Here is a 17975-nt window from a genome sequence, read left to right as displayed (position 1 = left end):
TTACTACCTTTAGTGCTGGATTCGTCTTAGTGGCTCTATAGGTGCATATTTTAGGTACTTTTAGTGTTTGATAGATATTTAATTATTGTTGCCATTGTTTTAAAAAAATTAAAATAAACTTTTAATGGCTCTCCGTTACTCTTGAGTTCCATCTTGCTTTTGTATAATGTAGGATGGTTAGTAACTTCTAAGGCTTTCGGACATTGATTGTGAACTACTCTTGACTCATTTCCTCCGCTAAACTGAAAGCCCCTAGAAGGTGGGTGTGCTCCCTCCAGGGCTTTTCACTTAGTTACACGTCCAGTACTCAGTGTTCGAAGTGATAAATAAGGCCCAGAGGAGGCTCACCTTCCTGCAAACATGCTCACATATTCAGAGACCGGAGGGACAGACTTGAAGAGATGAGGGGAGGCAAGTCCGCACGTCCCATGTGTGGGACTGGAGGTGTGGTATCAAGCTTGCTCAGCTGTTTGGGCTCCTTGAAGATGTCTCTGACTTTAGCTCTGTTGCCTAGGATTTGATAAAATCACCTTGATTGGCTTCATGGAAATCAACTTGCTGTGGTAGAGGACATCGGTGATGGATGCGAGCTTAGTGATTGTGCTGATGTGAAAGTCAAGTGTGTTTGTGTTGTAGTTGTTGTGGTTTTCCCCTATTGTGGTACTGCTTAAGATTCGAGTAGAATTTTAAAGTCATACTGATTATAATTTGGTTTTGTATTTGCTATAACACGTAGGTCCATCCAAAGGTAACATTAGGTGTTTTTATTGAACAACCAACCCCCTTCCTACCTCGATTCCTGAACTTACTGTTAACACTGGATTATCCCAAAGAAGCGCTTCAACTCTTTATTCATAATAAAGTAAGTATTTCATTCTGCGTGTTGCAGGTGAGAATTCTTTTGAAGTGACTTTCCTTGCATCTAAAACCAAGTGTACGGTTTTACTTCCATTCTATGCTAAGAATTGGAAATTGAATCTAATATTAGACTGAGCACCATGAAGTCGACACTTTCTGTAAATCAAAATGGCTGAATATTAGCCATTTTCATACAGCGTGTCTGTGAAGGGTGTGTGGAAGAGCTTGTGTTCCTTTGCATTGGAGAGGGTTTGGGGCTTTCTTTTCAGTGGGTTTCTGGCTGAAAATCATTGCTGATTTTCTAGCATAATACCATAACAGTAGAACTAAAACTAGAGAGAGCCTACTTCTGTCCATCCCAAATTGGCATGCGCTTCACCAGAGGAATTTGATATTGTTATTTCTTTTAACATATGATGCATGCTATTTTCTACTTTTGCGGTAATCGTGTTTTGTTTTTGTTTTTGTTTTTTAACTATTCTCTTTTGGATGACTCAGAATCATTTATTTTTTTCTGGAGACGATTTTAAAATTTGACAAACCCATCTTGACTACTTTCAGAGTAAATATCAGACATTTGCCATCCAAAATTAATCATCGTATAGATACTTAAACAAATCCTTTTTACTTTCATGGTATTGTACTTTTTGTTTACATTTATTTACTGGCTTTCAAACGCCCTTAAAGTCTTTAACATTTCTGTTTGTCATTCTCTTTAATCTTGTGCCAGGCAGCCTCATGTGAAAACTGACCTTACCGTGCTGTGACAGCACTTTTGAGAAGGCACACTAGAATGTGCTCATAACAATCTCCTCACAGTCTGGTGCTGGAAAGTGTGTGCACCTGAACCTCAATATGGCTAGATCACGCTAGATTGTTGGTTTCCACCACAGACGGACTGTCAATGTGAATATGTCAGTTTCTGTTTTACTGAAGACAGTGTTGTGTTGTGTATCATTATTAACTGCTGTCTTTGGCTTCAGAGATTGTTCTTACATTTTATTTTGCACAATGAGACTTTATATTCATAATAGGCTAATCTCTATTATAGGTAATAGACTTTCTTTTCTAGATTTTTTTTTAAAAGATTTATTTATTTATTATATGTAAGTACACTGTAGCTGTTTTCAGACACCGGAAGAGGGCGTCAGATCTCTTTTCCGGTGGTTGTGAGCCACCATGTGGTTGCTGGGATTTGAACTCATGACCTTCGGAAGAGCAGTCTGTGCTCTTACCCATTGAGCCATCTCTCCAGCCCTCTTTTCTAGATTTTTTATGGCAAATCTTTAAGATTGTTAGACAACAAGATTTTTTTCTCCCTTCAGTTCAAATTCTCTTGAATGACTAGGATTCAAGTAATATTGCAAGGAGCAGATACTGAAGTATTTTTAAAGCCCCTTCTCTTTTTGGATATTGATGTAAACCAATTTTATTTTTGTTGTGTGGTTTCGTTTTAATCAGCAGTTAAGTGCATTTTTCTAATTGAACAACTGTGAGTCATACTATTCACTTTAAATGTGAAGTATTGTATTTATGTATAAAACATGAGTGTTTTCTCTCTCACCTTTTCTACATTACAGGAAGTTTATCATGAAAAGGACATCAAAGTGTTTGTTGACAAAGCTAAACACGACATCAGCACTATAAAAATAGTAGGACCAGAGGAAAACCTAAGTCAAGCGGAAGCCAGGAACATGGGAATGTAAGTCTGAATGAAGCATGCTGAATTCATGTTCAAGTAGATGAACTTTATGAAAAAATGTCTCAAAACTATTCTATTAAAGTTACAAGACTGCTGAGTCCTGTGTGTCACAGATCAAGCTGTAGGAATCAGTTCTGCATGGGTGTGGTCACCCGGGACAGCTGTAGTAGAAGTTTATTAGATTTTTCTTTAAACCAAATCAAAATACTTAATCACTTATGAGTTCAACTTCAGATAAAGATAGAAACAAAACAATGGATAAATGAATATTATGGCTTTAATATGAATGACTTACGTTTAACTTCTCCATTAGAAGGCCCTGTATGTAGCAGAGCTCCTGTGGGGAATGCAGGGATCCTACGTGACATGGCTAATGTATACTCTGAAGAATGTTGGAAGTCTTTTAATACTTCTAACAGAAGTATTCTGTGTAAAACTCTGCTCATAGAAACGTCATGCCAAGCTGCTACTCCAGGCTACATTTTAAAAGCTGCTTGTAAAAAGGCAAATATAGCATGCCTTCTTTTCGGGAGATATTCTTATCTGTTGCTGACTCTCATGCCTTTTACTGTGCAAGTCCAGCTCCTAGCTAGGGGTCCTGCTTGGGATGGGCTTTGATCACAGTCAGAAGTGCCTATACCCCTAACTCAATCATTAGACAATCCCTTGAGTATCCATTCAGGACATACTTACTCTGATGATTTAAATAACTGCTATAAGTCTTCCCATCAACTGTCCTGCTTGGCACCTACCTTGAAAAAATGTACTTAAGAGCAGAAAGTAGCAAGTTGGACCAGCATTGGAATGATAAAGCAGGCAAAAGAATACTAAATGCAGAAGTTATAGTATGTGGAAGATTCATAGGTCATCATGGTATCAGCAGTGCCTCAATCCCTGGTATTTCTGCTAACAACATTACAGGCTCTCTTGGAAAAAGAGAATCACCACCTCCAGTGAGCAGATAGGAAATAACTATCATAAAAAGCCTTCTATGCAATCATGTATTAAATATTAATACTTAAGGCACATCTCTATAATTCCTCTTTTTTATTTATTCAATATATTTTTTATTTACATTTCAAATGATTTCCCCTTTTCTGGCTCCCCACTCCCCAAAAGTCCCATAATCCCTCTTCCCTCCCCCTATTCTCCCATTCACCCCTTCCACTTCTCTGTTCTGGTATTCCCCTATACTGCTGCACTGAGTCTTTCCAGAACCAGGGGCCACTCCTCCGTTCCTCTTGGACATCATTTAGTGTGTGGATTATGTTTTGGGTATTCCACGTTTCTAGGCTAATATCCTCTTATCAGTGAGCGCATACTATGATTGATCTTTTGAGACTGGGTTGCCTCACTTAGTATGATGTTCTCCAGATCCATCCATTTGTCTAAGAATTTCATGAATTCATTGTTTCTAATGGCTGAATAGTACTCCATTGTGTAAATATACCACATTTTTGGTATCTATTCCTCCATTGAGGGATACCTGGGTTCTTTCCAGCTTCTGGCTATGGTGTCTAGGTTTGTAGTACAATGATCTTAGCATGTGTAAGGTTGGGATTAATCTCCATCTCTCTCTCTCTCTCTCCCTCTCTCTCTCTCTCTCTCTCTCTAACACACACACACACACACACACACACACACACACACATGCACACAGAGACAGAGAGAGACAGAGACAGAGAGTAACAACAACAGCAAAAACATTAACCACTAACATAAAATCTAAATTATTTAGATATGGTATTTCACTTTGTGTGCCTATGTGTTTGCATGTAAAAAGTAACTTCAAATATAAATAAATAGAGATAATTTATTTTTTCCCATTCAGAAAGCATTTACAAGGTTCACATTTTCTCATTGTTACAAGATATGTTGTATGTATGGTATATGTGTGTGCATAAGTATATTCACCTATCATGTGTGCAGAAGCCAGAGTAGGACATCAAATATCCTTATCTCTCCTTATCCCCTTAAGACAATGTCTCTCATTCCGTAGAGGCAGACTAGAAGTCAGTCAATCACAGTCACCCCCCTCTGTCTATGTCCCTATAATCCTGGGATACAGGCCATCTTGTTGGACCATGCTGGGCTTTTTACATATATTTCTGGCATAATTATGCTTGCACAGCAAGAACTATAATACACTGAGCCATCCCTATGGCTCCTATACGTTTTTATGCCCTAAAATATATAGTGAGTTAAAATATATTTCTCACTTGCTCTAAGATTGTAGTGATATATACCTATGCATTGATGAATTGCGGATGTTTAGTATCATGCAGTGTTGTTTGGAAAATAACATCAGAGCATTCCTACTTATGTTTGCTTTATGCTAATATCTCCAAACAAGAATTTTTATTGAATGCTTATTTTATTTTCCTTCTCAACATCAGGGATTACTGCCGTCAGGATGAAAAGTGTGATTACTACTTCAGTGTGGATGCAGATGTTGTTTTGACAAACCCAAGGACTTTAAAAATCTTGATTGAACAAAACAGGTACTAAGATTTAACATGAATTCATTAGTCATAAGGTAACATCTGTGTGGGCATGCTATCTAACTGTAGTAAATTGAGGTGAGTCACAGTCACCTGTCTTCTGTACCTTGTAAGCTCTCTGTACTAAATATTCCTTTAGCAATCATGGAGACAAAAGTATTTAATAGTGCTTTCAGTCAAAAAGTGGTTGTTTAATGGTATTTGGTCTATTTTTATATAAGCAACATTTAATTATATTATTAATATATCTAAGACTGGTAAATTTTCTAATTTTAATCATTTGTAGATATTTTAAATATAGGCTTTTATGAAGTGTATCAGTTATTTCATAGACTTGTAGTTCTAAAAGCAGACATGTCGGATACTCTCATCATTCCATAGCAAGCTGTAGCTGCATTTACTGTGGTCCTGATTGTCGCTGACTCGAAATGAAATGGAATAAAGACAGTGTGGCTACAAGGGTCTGAATCCTACCATTACAATGCAGCTACTACCGAGTCTGCCGCTATTCCCTGGTCCTCATGGATCACTTTGTGCTGTCTGTATGCATCAGTAGTTGTTTCTCACAGTAATAAAAAGGAGTAGGAACTGAAATGTCAACAGAAGTACACAGGGAGTCTGCCATGCTGCATAAATCTACCCTGTGTATGGAGACACGCCCCTAGAGAGCTGCTCAGTTAGCAGATCCGGCCTTTACTGCATAACCTGACTCGGCACAAGGAGTCATAACCTGAGTCAGCACAAGTCAAGGTTGGAATTTAAATTGTCACGTGGCCTGGCGGTGGTGGCTCACGCCTTTAATGCCAGCACTTGGGAGGCAGAGGCGGATTTCTGAGGTCAAGGCCAGCCTGGTCTACAGAGTGAGTTCCAGGACAGCTGGAGCTACACAGAGAAACCCTGTCTTGATAATAAACAAACAAACAAACAAACAAACAAATTGTCATGTGGACAGTCAAGAGCAGAGAAAGTCTAATTGTTCTTGGACAATTGCTTGCTTGTTCTAGCTAGTTTTTCTCTATTTTGTTACTACCCAGGATTCTCTGTGTAGGGAGTGGTACCACCTGTAATAGACTGAGTCATCCCACCTCAGTTAACAACTAAACACCCCGAGATGCCCATTGGCCAACCTGATCTAGAAATTTTTTTCTTTAAGGCTTTTCCTTGGTGATGCTGTTTTGTTGGATTGAGACTGAAAACTCATCAACACAGATGAGTTAATTTTATGACAGTTTGGGTAGTTACAGTTGCTTAATTATTAGTTTCTGTCCTAGTATAACAATTAATTCATACCAGATATTACATATAGCTTCCCCTTAATATTAATCAAAGGCTTTAATAATCTCAAAAATACAATTTGTTTCAAGAGGAAGTCAGTTGCTTTTTTTATTCCTTTCCTCTTTACAGACCTATAAAACCAAAGGTCCCTATGTGCATGGCCCTCTCAGTAACAGAAGTTTACCTATGGTCCTTGTGGGTCTTGCTTCTGTTTCTCAAGTTGCCATGAGAAATGTGTGCATAATGGTATGTCTGAGATGCAGAGGATGCAAGTGTGTCACAAGTTCAGGATTGGATGTGTAACCTTGAGCATCTGTCAACTCTCTCTTCTTTCTTTGTTTCTTGCTCCCCATTTTCTTCTTTGCTATAAGAGAAGTCATCTCTCCCAGATTGTATCCTCATACATGCTTTCAATTCTTAAAAAAACGCCGAGGCACACAGCAAGCATGCTTTGGTTTATAGGTTTCTCAGTCTAACACCTGAGGAGCAATTGAGATCACAATTTATAAGGTGTTTTGTTTGTTTTGTCTTTTTAACTGTCAAAGTATTTCATGTCAGTTATGGACATTGAATCATCATTCCATGAATTCCCATAAAACTCATTTATAGCATTATTTCTAGTGCTATAGTTGTTCTACAATACAAAGCCATGTGCTTCGGGCTAATGCTTGGTAAATAGTTAAAAAATAAAAAACTTGGTGGGCATGATACATATTTTTCCTTAATTTGTCATTTATGTGTGTAAGTGCTTGTTGCTGTGTTTGTCTCAAAGGTACCACGTTCCGTTCCAAATAGCTATTAAGGCAGAATATTGTCACAGTGTCTTACTGTATTTGCAATGGCTATAAAAATCAGGCCACCGCGGACAGGATAAGTTATAAAGAGTAGAGCTTATTACTTGACTCTGTGGACTTGTACACTGGGTGGTTCAACATCAGATGCAGGGGCTTCTTCAGGACTGTCTGCTGCCTCATAACATCCTTTGGTACATTATGAGGAGAGGAGGCCCCGAGGAAAAGAGTTTCAAGGTCTCTCTGCCTTTATAATCTCATCTGAAGTTAGGGGCTATGATACATTGCAGGCCTCTCTCTCCCTGTCCCATGTCTCACCACCGTCATGGTAGCAATTAAATTCAAACTCTAATTTCCAAGGGACTTTCAGTTCTCTAGTTCCAGGCAAACATCTCTGTTTTGTGTTCTGAAGTGAAGGCTGACATATCTATTGCTGCCAGGCCAGCTTACAACTATAACCCAGCTTTAAAAGTCCTAAAATCCTGGAGACAGATGGTAAAGTGATTAGGGTTTGTTTTAGGAACATTGCCTCATCGGTGTCTCAGCCCATCTGCATGTGTTGTTTTTCAGTCAACAAATATTCACTGGCTACCTTAATACTGTAGGAGTGCTCAGTTTGCCAGTTAAACTAGAATTTAATTTAAACGCAATGAAACAATTTAGTTTCACTTTCTTCAATGTCACTGACATGTTGTTAAAAAGTTTTTCAGTATTCTGTTAGCATTTTCAATAAATTTTCCATTTTTGGGCCTTTTAATTAGCATGACTGGAAATGTGTATCTGTTAAAGAAAAGATGAAGAGATTAATTTTTTATTTGTGTATTATATATGTGCCTATATGTATATGTTATGTTTGTTGTACTATGTTAAATGAACTTCATCATGTTATATGTCTTGCAAAATACACAACTACAATGAACATTTGAAAGTTAGTAATGCTGTTGGTTTCCTTTCTTAGGAAGATCATTGCTCCTCTTGTGACACGTCACGGAAAGTTGTGGTCCAACTTCTGGGGAGCACTGAGTCCTGATGGCTACTATGCCCGCTCTGAAGATTACGTGGATATTGTTCAGGGGAACAGAGTGTGAGTTACCTGGTTCACCTTTTCATATACAATGTAGTGACATATGATCTTACTAATATTGCTTAAAATCATCTTTATCTGTCTTCATTTTGCTTAGGATAAATTTGCGAACGGGGAGATCACTTAACAGTTACATAAAACTATTTTAAGACAGAAAGCAATTTACATGATAAATGGGACAACTTTGTTGTTAGAGGATAATACTTGGTTGCCATGTGTGCTCATCTAGTATAGAGAGGAGTAGCGCTCTTTCCTAAAAGTTGGAAAAGAATTTAGTTTACCTGATGCATGTAATAGCTCCAATAAAACTTGTCTTTATTATCTTTAAAATTTACAAATACAGAAATAATAATGCAGAAAACCAGAACTTCCCAGCATTCCCAATTGCATGAGGTGATGTTGTGGGTGATGGTGGTAGCTTTTGGTTTGTTTTGTCATCTCTGTGTGTAAGAGCGAGTGTGTGCATGAAAAGGTGAGAAGCCACCGACATTCAATTGTCATCTTTCAGATGTTTCCAAAAATACACATGCTATAGAGTACAAATGTACAAGGAATACATAGTTACTAGATGATAGCTGACATTTTCTAAAATTAAAAAAACTTAGTCTGTCAGATATCAAAAGAGTTTTTGTTAAGGAAATGCTAGGCAAGAATGTCGCTCCAGATGGTAGGCTAGCATGCCTGAGTCCTAAGTGCTTGGTCTTAATTACTCATCAGCTCAGTTTAAAAGGGGAATATACTCTGACATCTAAAAAGAAGTGCCCTTAGATTAAATACCTCATATTTTCCTTGGGAAAATTGTAGATGTGTCAAGGTGTTTTCCTTCTGAAGATAAAGATCGACTTAGAGTTACATCTGAAAGATGCAAATAGAATGAAGGTTTTGTTATCTAATAGCACGGTAGATAAGGAATCAGTAGTAAGGCAGCTCTGTTTCAGGTACTTTTATTGACTCTAAAATGACATATAAGTCGTATATTTGATACTATCCATGGATTTGATGGAAATGAAGGTTGTCAAATGCAGAACAGTGCCTTCATGTTGACTGGAGTAAATTATTATTTCTTTATAAACATTGGCTTCCTGTCTGATTTATCTGTAGGATAAAGTGAAGAGAATAAGGACCTTGGTTAGTTCCTGGGCTTGAGGAAGGAGTGATTGATAACACATATGAGTGCCATATCTGCGTTTGTGCCTTAGAAAGAAGCACTGTGTATTCCTCAATGTTAGTGTTTGAATTTATATGACAGATTATATAACTCTAAAGGCCTTTTATTGTTTATATTTTCTCATCTAAGTAAGACAAAATGAGGTCTTACACTTTCTTGGTCAAGATTTTTCTTTCTTGCTTCCTAAACATGATGGACATGGGCCTTCAAGATCTAATACTGTTCCTATAGGAGGAGCCCTGTCAGAATGGGGTGGGGATGGTGCAGACACTTACTCTGCAGCTGTGTCTCCTCTCAGCTTCTTCCCCACAAATTTAAGGAAAGCTCAGTGAATTTCTTTGCGAATACCATTCACAAAGTGTTCTTATTTTTATGTCTATTCTTTATTTATTTATTTTTACTGTGGTTGGATGCACGCCTTCAGTCATAGTGTATACAAAATCCTGTGGTATAAATACTTCTATGACCTATGTGTCTTGGCTCTGATATCTGCTCTAGGGAGCTATACCAGCTAATGTCAGCACACCTTGGCTTCTGTATGAGTGCTTTCACTATCAGATATTCACTGTTAAACAGAAAACATTCTGTACAGTAGAGTATCGTGACATAGCTGTGACAATTATGGTATATAACAACAGCTAGATATAACCTAACTGAAAGTCTATCTAGGGATGATAATTTCTCCTAAACCTCATTAGGGTATGTATATACAAAAATTCATATTTGTCAAACATCATCATATCATATCATCAGTTGAATAATTTATATGTGCAAAACCTGAACATGTACAAAGCATTTATTAAAAATGTAAGCATGAAACATACTTTTGTATGTGTGGTATTTTCGGAATATATTCTTTGTTTTTCAGAGGAATCTGGAATGTCCCATACATGGCTAATGTGTACTTAATTCAAGGAAAGACACTCCGATCAGAGATGAATGAAAGGAACTATTTCGTTCGTGATAAATTGGACCCTGATATGGCTCTTTGCCGCAATGCTAGAGACATGGTAAGCTCCACGGTGCGGCTCCCTGCGGCCTTCTGACGCGATGCTGGCTTTCCGTCCGCGTGCCACTGTATGTGGTGCCCCTTTCTCCCTTGTTTGTAAATACTAGCCAATTTTTTTGATCCTATGTTTTATGGAGAACAATTTGTGAACATTTGTCACATTGATTTTTAAATGTTAGACTAGGCTTGTCTCATAAGCAGCCTAAAAAGATTTTAAGAAAGGCAGAACTAAGAATAAGCTTTGTTCTTTTAAGAATACTGTTTACTCATATTGAAAATTTTTAAGTAAAAATAATCGAGCTTAGTTAATATTAATTTGAATGAAACTTACTTTACACATTTCTTCTTGTGAAATCAGTGACTATATTTTTTGGAGTGTACTCTATAATATTAGTGATGGTATACTCTGACGAAGCAGGCTGCCTAAACTATAAAAAGAGTATATTTAATATATGTGGAGTTGATGATACATTAGTATTTTAGAAATGTACTTTTACAATAAAACATAAATGCGTATAGAAAATAAATTTTCAAAATGTACAAATATGTTTTAATTCAGAAAACATATTTATATCATTTTCTGTTTCATATATTGTTTATTTTGTCCTCAGTGTATATAAACAGTCATGGCCTTAGGAATATCATAAAAGTTGGCAAGTGTTCTTCCTTAGTTTAACATGGCATGTGTTCCAGTGTGTTTGTACTGCCTGTGTATCTGTGTGCACCCTCACTGAGCGCCCTCAGGACTCTGGTTGTATTTGTGTGCTCATGTTTGGCTGATTTCACTCAACAGCGCATCCGGAATGGCCTCTTACTTATTTTTCCCCTTTGTCTTAATTATGTGTCTAATGAAGTTTTGCTAAGGAATGAGCTTCGATATGTGTTTCACCGAACAAGTTAAAATAAAGCAGTGGGGGAGGGAGGCTTGTGCTCTGGAAGCTTTGCTTGTTCTGCATGTTGTCTAGGAAGGGCGTGTCACATTGTCAGCTTTTGTCAGAGCTGCTGTATTTATTTACCAAGATGCCTCACACATGGGTGTGCAGACCGACTGACCCGATGCTTCTCTTCATTTTAGACCCTACAAAGGGAAAAAGACTCCCCTACTCCGGAAACATTCCAAATGCTCAGCCCCCCAAAGGTGTCATTTTTATTTATTTTTACTAAGTTTTCTTTATGTAATCATTAGATATGCTGTGTCGAGTGGCAGTAGAGCCACCCCTAAGAGCCTCCTTTGCACTGAATGGTAAAATGCTGGCACTCATGGGATTCTTGTCTGCTTGTAAGTGTGTTGTGGGATTTTGGAGGAGTGTTGCTGGAAGGTGAGCTCTTGGTTGATCAAAGTAATTCGTATTTCATAATTAGCAGGTGAGAGAAATAACTTCAGATACTTTTACTTATTTGTAAGGTTTTGGGGTGCTGTGGAAAGGAGAAGGAAGTAGGTTTAAAGTACATCTCCATTACAGATGAGACTTGGACACTTGCTGATGTGTTTGTTTGCCACTAATCCTTTTTATAACAAAAACAGGTGCAAAGAGATGTCCTTGACCCAGTGGTGTCTGCCAAATTGACTGGGTGTAGAGCAAGATGTCCCTCGTAGAGCCTTCCAGTGCCTACACAACTGTGTGGGTGCTGAGGCAGAGCCATAGAGGAACGCCATACTGAGCAAGAACTTGTGACATCTTGAGCTCCCATAGAATATGTGTTTCTTTGAAAGGAAACGAAGAGAAAAAGAAGACATGCTTGATTGCCTGTTGATGTCTGAGATGTTTTCTGCCTTCCCCACATGTGTCTAGGATTACTGAGAAAGTAACAGAGCAGCCCAGAAGCCCCGTCTTCCTCTTCCTTTCAGTTGGCCCTTAGGGTTGACTCATTAGTCAACTCATTGGTTTTTTGTGTTGTGTGAATTGATAACAGTATTTATTTTAAGTAATACATGGTTTATGAAAAATTAAAATGTGTGTTTACAAATGAAGAATTAAGAAAATTGAAATAATGTATTCTATGTATTTTTCCCATGATTAAATGTTCTGTACTTTAAGATTAATATTGCCTTTTTTCTTTGGTATGTAGGGAGTATTTATGTACATTTCTAACAGACATGAATTTGGACGCCTGTTATCAACTGCTAATTACAACACTTCCCATCTCAACAATGACCTCTGGCAGATTTTTGAAAATCCCGTGGTATGTTCACGTTCAATTCCTTTGTTGCTTATCTTGCTTATCTTCCTGTTATACTAAATGGGCATGAATCGTGCACTAATATTGACACATAAATGTTTTTAAATGGGTAAAATTAATTGCATTTTATGGTCTGCAATAGTTCTAAACTTGACCAAGAACTCTTTAACATCAAGACCAATTATCTTAAAGGAAAGAAATTTATCAGTTTCTTTGCTTTCTCCCAGTACTAAGTGTAATTTTAAAAAATAAGAATAAAATATACATATTTTCAAAAGGGGATTAAAAAAAAGAACTTAGTGACTTGGGGTTAGAACTCTCCCCTAGCATGCAGGTGTATTAGGTTCATCCCTAGCTGTGTCCCCACCCCCACCTACACAAACACACACACACACACACACACACACACACACACACACACACAATATCGCAAATTAGTTTGGGAAAACACCCAGGATTTAATTAAAGTTAGTGTCATAATACTTAGTAAAGTGTTCTGACAGGTTTGTAAATATTTACTAAGATAACCAGAGGATAATGCAGAGTAAAGCTTTCTCCCAAAGGCAATGTGCTCTTGAGTTGAAGAAATTTGAGTCAGAGAGTAATAGCTGCTGGTTCTGAATTACAGGGACCTCATTCATCAGTAGCCTTGGCACATCTATCCATTAAGAAAGGTTTCTTTAATGGTCATTGTTACTTTCTTAAGATCTCTTCCCCTTGCCAACAGTGAGTTTTAAATTACAAAGACTCCAACCTCCTAACAGGAGTAGTCTTTGATTTTGGGAAAAATAGCAGAATTCCAGAAAAAGCAACTTTGAACACTGAATCCTCTGTTGAATTTAAAAAAAAAAAGAATATAATTTGGTATTTCAAAAGTATATTTGTCTTATTTTACCCGTATATTTTCAACCTTAATGAGGTAGAACTGGAAATGGTTTTCTTTTCTTAAGGAGAAAATAGAATCAACAGATAAGTGAGATTATAATTGACTTAATGACTAGAAAGATGTTTTCAAATGAAGAGTTTGTGTTAGTGCCCAATATAAAACATTAGGGAGTTTAACATCAACAAATTAAAAATGTTGGCCCAACCCAACTAGAATGTAAGGTTTTTTTTCCTATCCTTAATGCTCTGAGCTACATTCCCAGTTCTGATTTTTATGTTTACACACAACATGCTTAATTTAATAAAAATTGCATACCATTTTAATATTGTTCAATTTTAATAGCTTGAGACATGAAAATTTATAGATAAAAGGCTTGGTTTCATGGGGTGTACCCATGCACAGAATCAGGCCAGGACTGAAATATAAACTTTCTTGAAATATAAAGTTTCTTGAACTTATAAATTAATTGAATATTTTTTAAATGTATATACTTACATATGGAACAGTTATTTGTTTAAATGTGTTCTTTTTATAGGATTGGAAGGAAAAATATATAAACCGTGATTATTCAAAGATCTTCACTGAAAATATAGTCGAGCAGGTTTGTAGTACTAGTAATTCTAATTTGTAGAATGGTTTTCCTGTAACTTCCTCAAAAGCTTAACCAATACTCCAGCAGAAAAATTTAAATGTAGAGAAAGTATTGCTTAGTATTTATTCATAAGGTTTACCTACAACTTTTAGTTTTCTTAATGGAGCCAACCGTTCAGACCCCACTGTCTTTGAAATATGCAGATGTGCATCTAGGTGCTACAGCTGCCTCCAGCCACTGAAGCTGGGGTGAGCTTGGGTGCCATTGATGGATGATGGTACAGTGGAACCTTGTCTTGGAAAAACAATGGATTCCCTTCCTTAAACAGTCTTTACTCCAATCTATTAAAAATGAACTACATCTCAGTATTCAAAACTGTCATTCAGATTTGTTTCTGAGGAAGTTTCCCCAGGTCTATGGTGAAACCTTTGCTTTATGGTGCAAGAAGAAGAAAGCACACTACTAATTAAGCAATGATAAAATTATTTTCTAGTGAAGAAAAAATTTAAAAACACGTACATATCAAGAGCTATTACTGGTGTTACTCTACCTTCTAATGACACGCTGTATTGTAGCCTTGTCCGGATGTCTTCTGGTTTCCCATATTTTCTGAACGAGCCTGTGATGAGCTGGTAGAAGAAATGGAGCATTATGGGAAGTGGTCCGGGGGCAAGCATCACGTGAGTTGTAATGTGCAGGCAGGAGTAAAATGGGGAGGGGAGGGGGAGATATTCAGAGATTGCAGAGGGCATGCGCTTTGTTTGTTTCCTGTCTCTGGGGCCTTGAGCTAGTTGAATCAGCCATGGAGGAACTTGTCAGCCTAATTGTACGGATTGCTAGCTGGTTGAGCTCACCTTTCTCATTTGTGGGAGTAATTCCACTGTGTGGCCACAAGGGACCCGTGCCCCCAGACTGGACGCGATGAGGCCATCTGTGTTTTCACTCATCAGTGTTCCTAGGGCAGTTTTTATTCCCTGTGCTTATTTTCCCAGCACACTGTACTCTTGTGTGTGTGAAATAGTGCAGCAGAATCTGCAATTCTGCTTTTTATTTACATTCAGCTAGGAAACTTGGCAGGAAGTAATACAAGCATTGATTCCATGTGTGTCTCCTTAAGAAGCCACAGGGACAGCTTGCTCTTTAACATTACAGTGGAATTTTCGTGGGATAGTTTGGAGCCCTAATTGCATTTGCCCAGCGTGGCTCACAGTTATTTAGCTGATTAAGAAGGCATGCTTTCAAGATATGAGGGAGAACGTGTGCTCGGACAATGGTGACATGATGGACAGTTGCTGAAAGCCTTGGCCTGAGGAGGCTCTCGTCCAGAGAGCACGCAGTGGGATCTAGCGTGAGGCTGATTGTAAAGCTATTTGCAGTGGTGGTGTGAAGACTTAGAAAGCCCAGTTTCATCCTGAAACACCATCTACAATTAATAAGTAGAAAAGTGTTTTCCGACTGAAGCTCATCTCACCACATCATGTCATGTGCAAAGCTGTGTTACCTAAATGTACCTGAGATCCTCTTGCAACTAAAACAGGTGGCACAACATAATCAAACAGCTGTTCATTTTATTACAATTCTTGATCAAAACCAATACCAAGATACTAACCAATACATACTGTCTTAATATATTAATGTTCTTTTCAGGATAGCCGTATATCTGGTGGTTATGAAAATGTCCCAACTGATGATATTCATATGAAGCAGATCGATCTGGAGAATGTCTGGCTTCACTTTATCCGCGAGTTCATTGCTCCTGTCACACTGAAGGTCTTCGCAGGATATTATACAAAGGTAGTTGTCCCGCTCTCCCTGCCTGTTCCGCGCCTATCAGGTCAGGTGTGAAAGTGCTCTTCTGTGTTTTCACTGCTAAGCAAGTCTCCTGCGTTGATCTTCTAGGGGTTTGCACTGCTGAACTTTGTAGTAAAGTACTCACCTGAGAGACAGCGCTCGCTCCGTCCACACCATGACGCCTCAACATTTACCATCAACATTGCTCTGAATAATGTAGGAGAAGATTTTCAGGTAATTATGACAAATATCTGAAAAAAATTTAGGAGCTGTGGTATTATGGAAAAGGCTCTGCTGCTATTTGGTTTTTGCTTGCTGTTTAGATAGCTGAGTTTAAATGTTGCTAGTGATTAAAAATGTGTTTGTGTTTACTTTCTTTTAGGGAGGTGGATGCAAATTTCTAAGGTATAATTGCTCCATTGAGTCCCCACGGAAAGGCTGGAGCTTCATGCATCCTGGGAGGCTCACACATTTGCACGAAGGACTTCCTGTTAAAAATGGAACACGATACATTGCAGTGTCATTTATTGATCCCTAAGTTATTTGCGTAACTCAAACTGAATGGCTCTCTGAGATGGATGACTAGCGTCAACATGTCTCTGAAGTGGTACTTGAGAAGACGAGAGGAAGATTTAAATAATGTCAGCAGAACAACGTCACTTTGGGCCAAGCATTTGAAAACTTTTATATAATAGTATGTGATGTCTCTTAATGTCTGCTCTGAGCCTTAAAACACAGGTTGAAGAAGAAAAGACAGGAAAAAAGTGAAAGTTGGTATTTATTTCTGTGCTTTAATTGTCTCTGAAAATAATGACAATTTATGAAGAGCATACAAAGGCATAAATGGTAATAAGCCTGGTAATATGTTCTTATTTAAGAAGAACCTGAGATGATTTTATTTATCGGTGGGGGAAGTATAGAAAACGGTTGTAAATGAAAATCAGCAAATCTGGAAGCCTGCGAGCTTCTGATGCTTACTGAATTTATATGTAATTATTAAGTCACGTTGACCTCTGTGTAGGTCTTTTTTCCAGCAATTAGAAAGGAAACCCAAAGAAAATACTGCACAGAGATTTTCCTCAAGAAACCGAGTGCAGATCGCCAATGGAAAAAAGCCTATCCATTGGAAAGACCTTAGCGTGTGCGGTAGATGTGCCTAGCGTTGGAATCGGGCCCCTGTGTTCCTCCGGGGCAAGCTCTCAGGGGAAGCTGAGTCTCTGCTCTACAAGGCGCTCCATGCCTCAACTCCACGTGGCCTTATGTCAGCAGCATTGGTTTCCTTCTGGTTTATTTCCCCCTAATAATAGGAAATAGTAAGGAAAAAGTACAATTTCATTGAGATCAGTAGTAAATTATACTATGTATTTTTTTAAGCTTAAGTACTTGAATTTTATATCAGGAAAATAGTTTTTGAGCCTGTTCCTTACCTTTGACTGTAGTTGGTATTTGGTCTCTTTTTTTCCTAGACGAGGGGCTTTTCTTTCCCTCGCCGTAATCTATTTCCTCATTCTTAGTCTCGTTATTACTTTTCCTCTACCCTACTTTTTAAAAATTCCCACAGCAAATTTTTTTTCAATTTTTAATATTTCTCTGAATGAGGTTTAAATATATTGTAGCTACTGGTTTTTTAATTTAAAGGTTAAACTTGAAGAAAGTCTTTATTCACGGTGCCAAAATTCATTTTTCTAACTGTGTGTTAGAAAATAATTAAAAATAAAATAATTTAAAACAAACATTGTGCTTTTCTGTATTATTTGTGGTTCTTTAGAAGTGAGCATATTATAAACTAGTCTGAAAGCTTATCTGGATATGAAAGCTGTAATTATTTCATATACCTTGATGGTTTAACAGTATTTCAGTTACTACCTAAATTTTAAATTCAGCCGTATTGTTTTTTCTACTCTTACAGTGACAGGTCATCTTACAGTGACCAGGAAGATGATATAACTCATTTTCTCAGAGTGCAGACAAAAGCAATACATTTAATCAGTCTATACATATTTGTCTAGTTGTAGTTTTGAGTCTCTGAAGATCCAGGCTCTGTTTCAAACAATGAGGATATGGTGATTCCACTCTCATGCTTACTCTCAGTCACTGGGAGACTGATTTGAGGAGTGAAGAACTTGGATCCCCTCCT

General features: G+C 37.7%; 1 protein-coding gene across 2 annotated transcripts in view; it reads left to right on the top strand.

Annotated features, from left to right (window-relative positions):
* Window positions 1–17499, top strand: part of Plod2 (procollagen-lysine,2-oxoglutarate 5-dioxygenase 2) — a 65536-nt gene extending 48037 nt beyond the window's left edge. Inside the window, exons 9-20 of one of the 2 annotated variants that reach the window (XM_052187644.1) lie at window positions 737–862; window positions 2439–2560; window positions 4957–5061; window positions 8086–8211; window positions 10248–10389; window positions 11464–11526; window positions 12459–12572; window positions 13991–14056; window positions 14623–14727; window positions 15695–15841; window positions 15947–16072; window positions 16221–17499. In XM_052187644.1, the coding sequence (XP_052043604.1) occupies window positions 737–862; window positions 2439–2560; window positions 4957–5061; window positions 8086–8211; window positions 10248–10389; window positions 11464–11526; window positions 12459–12572; window positions 13991–14056; window positions 14623–14727; window positions 15695–15841; window positions 15947–16072; window positions 16221–16376 (1398 nt within the window). In that variant the 3' untranslated portion in view covers window positions 16377–17499. The remainder of the gene's footprint in view (window positions 1–736; window positions 863–2438; window positions 2561–4956; window positions 5062–8085; window positions 8212–10247; window positions 10390–11463; window positions 11527–12458; window positions 12573–13990; window positions 14057–14622; window positions 14728–15694; window positions 15842–15946; window positions 16073–16220) is intronic. The other variant, XM_052187645.1, reaches the window with a different exon arrangement.
* The last annotated feature ends 476 nt before the right edge of the window (window positions 17500–17975 follow it).

This window comes from Apodemus sylvaticus, chromosome 7 (assembly GCF_947179515.1).
Source record: "Apodemus sylvaticus chromosome 7, mApoSyl1.1, whole genome shotgun sequence".
Taxonomy (NCBI): Eukaryota; Metazoa; Chordata; class Mammalia; order Rodentia; family Muridae; genus Apodemus; species Apodemus sylvaticus.
This window is presented reverse-complemented; position numbering and strand designations above follow the sequence as displayed.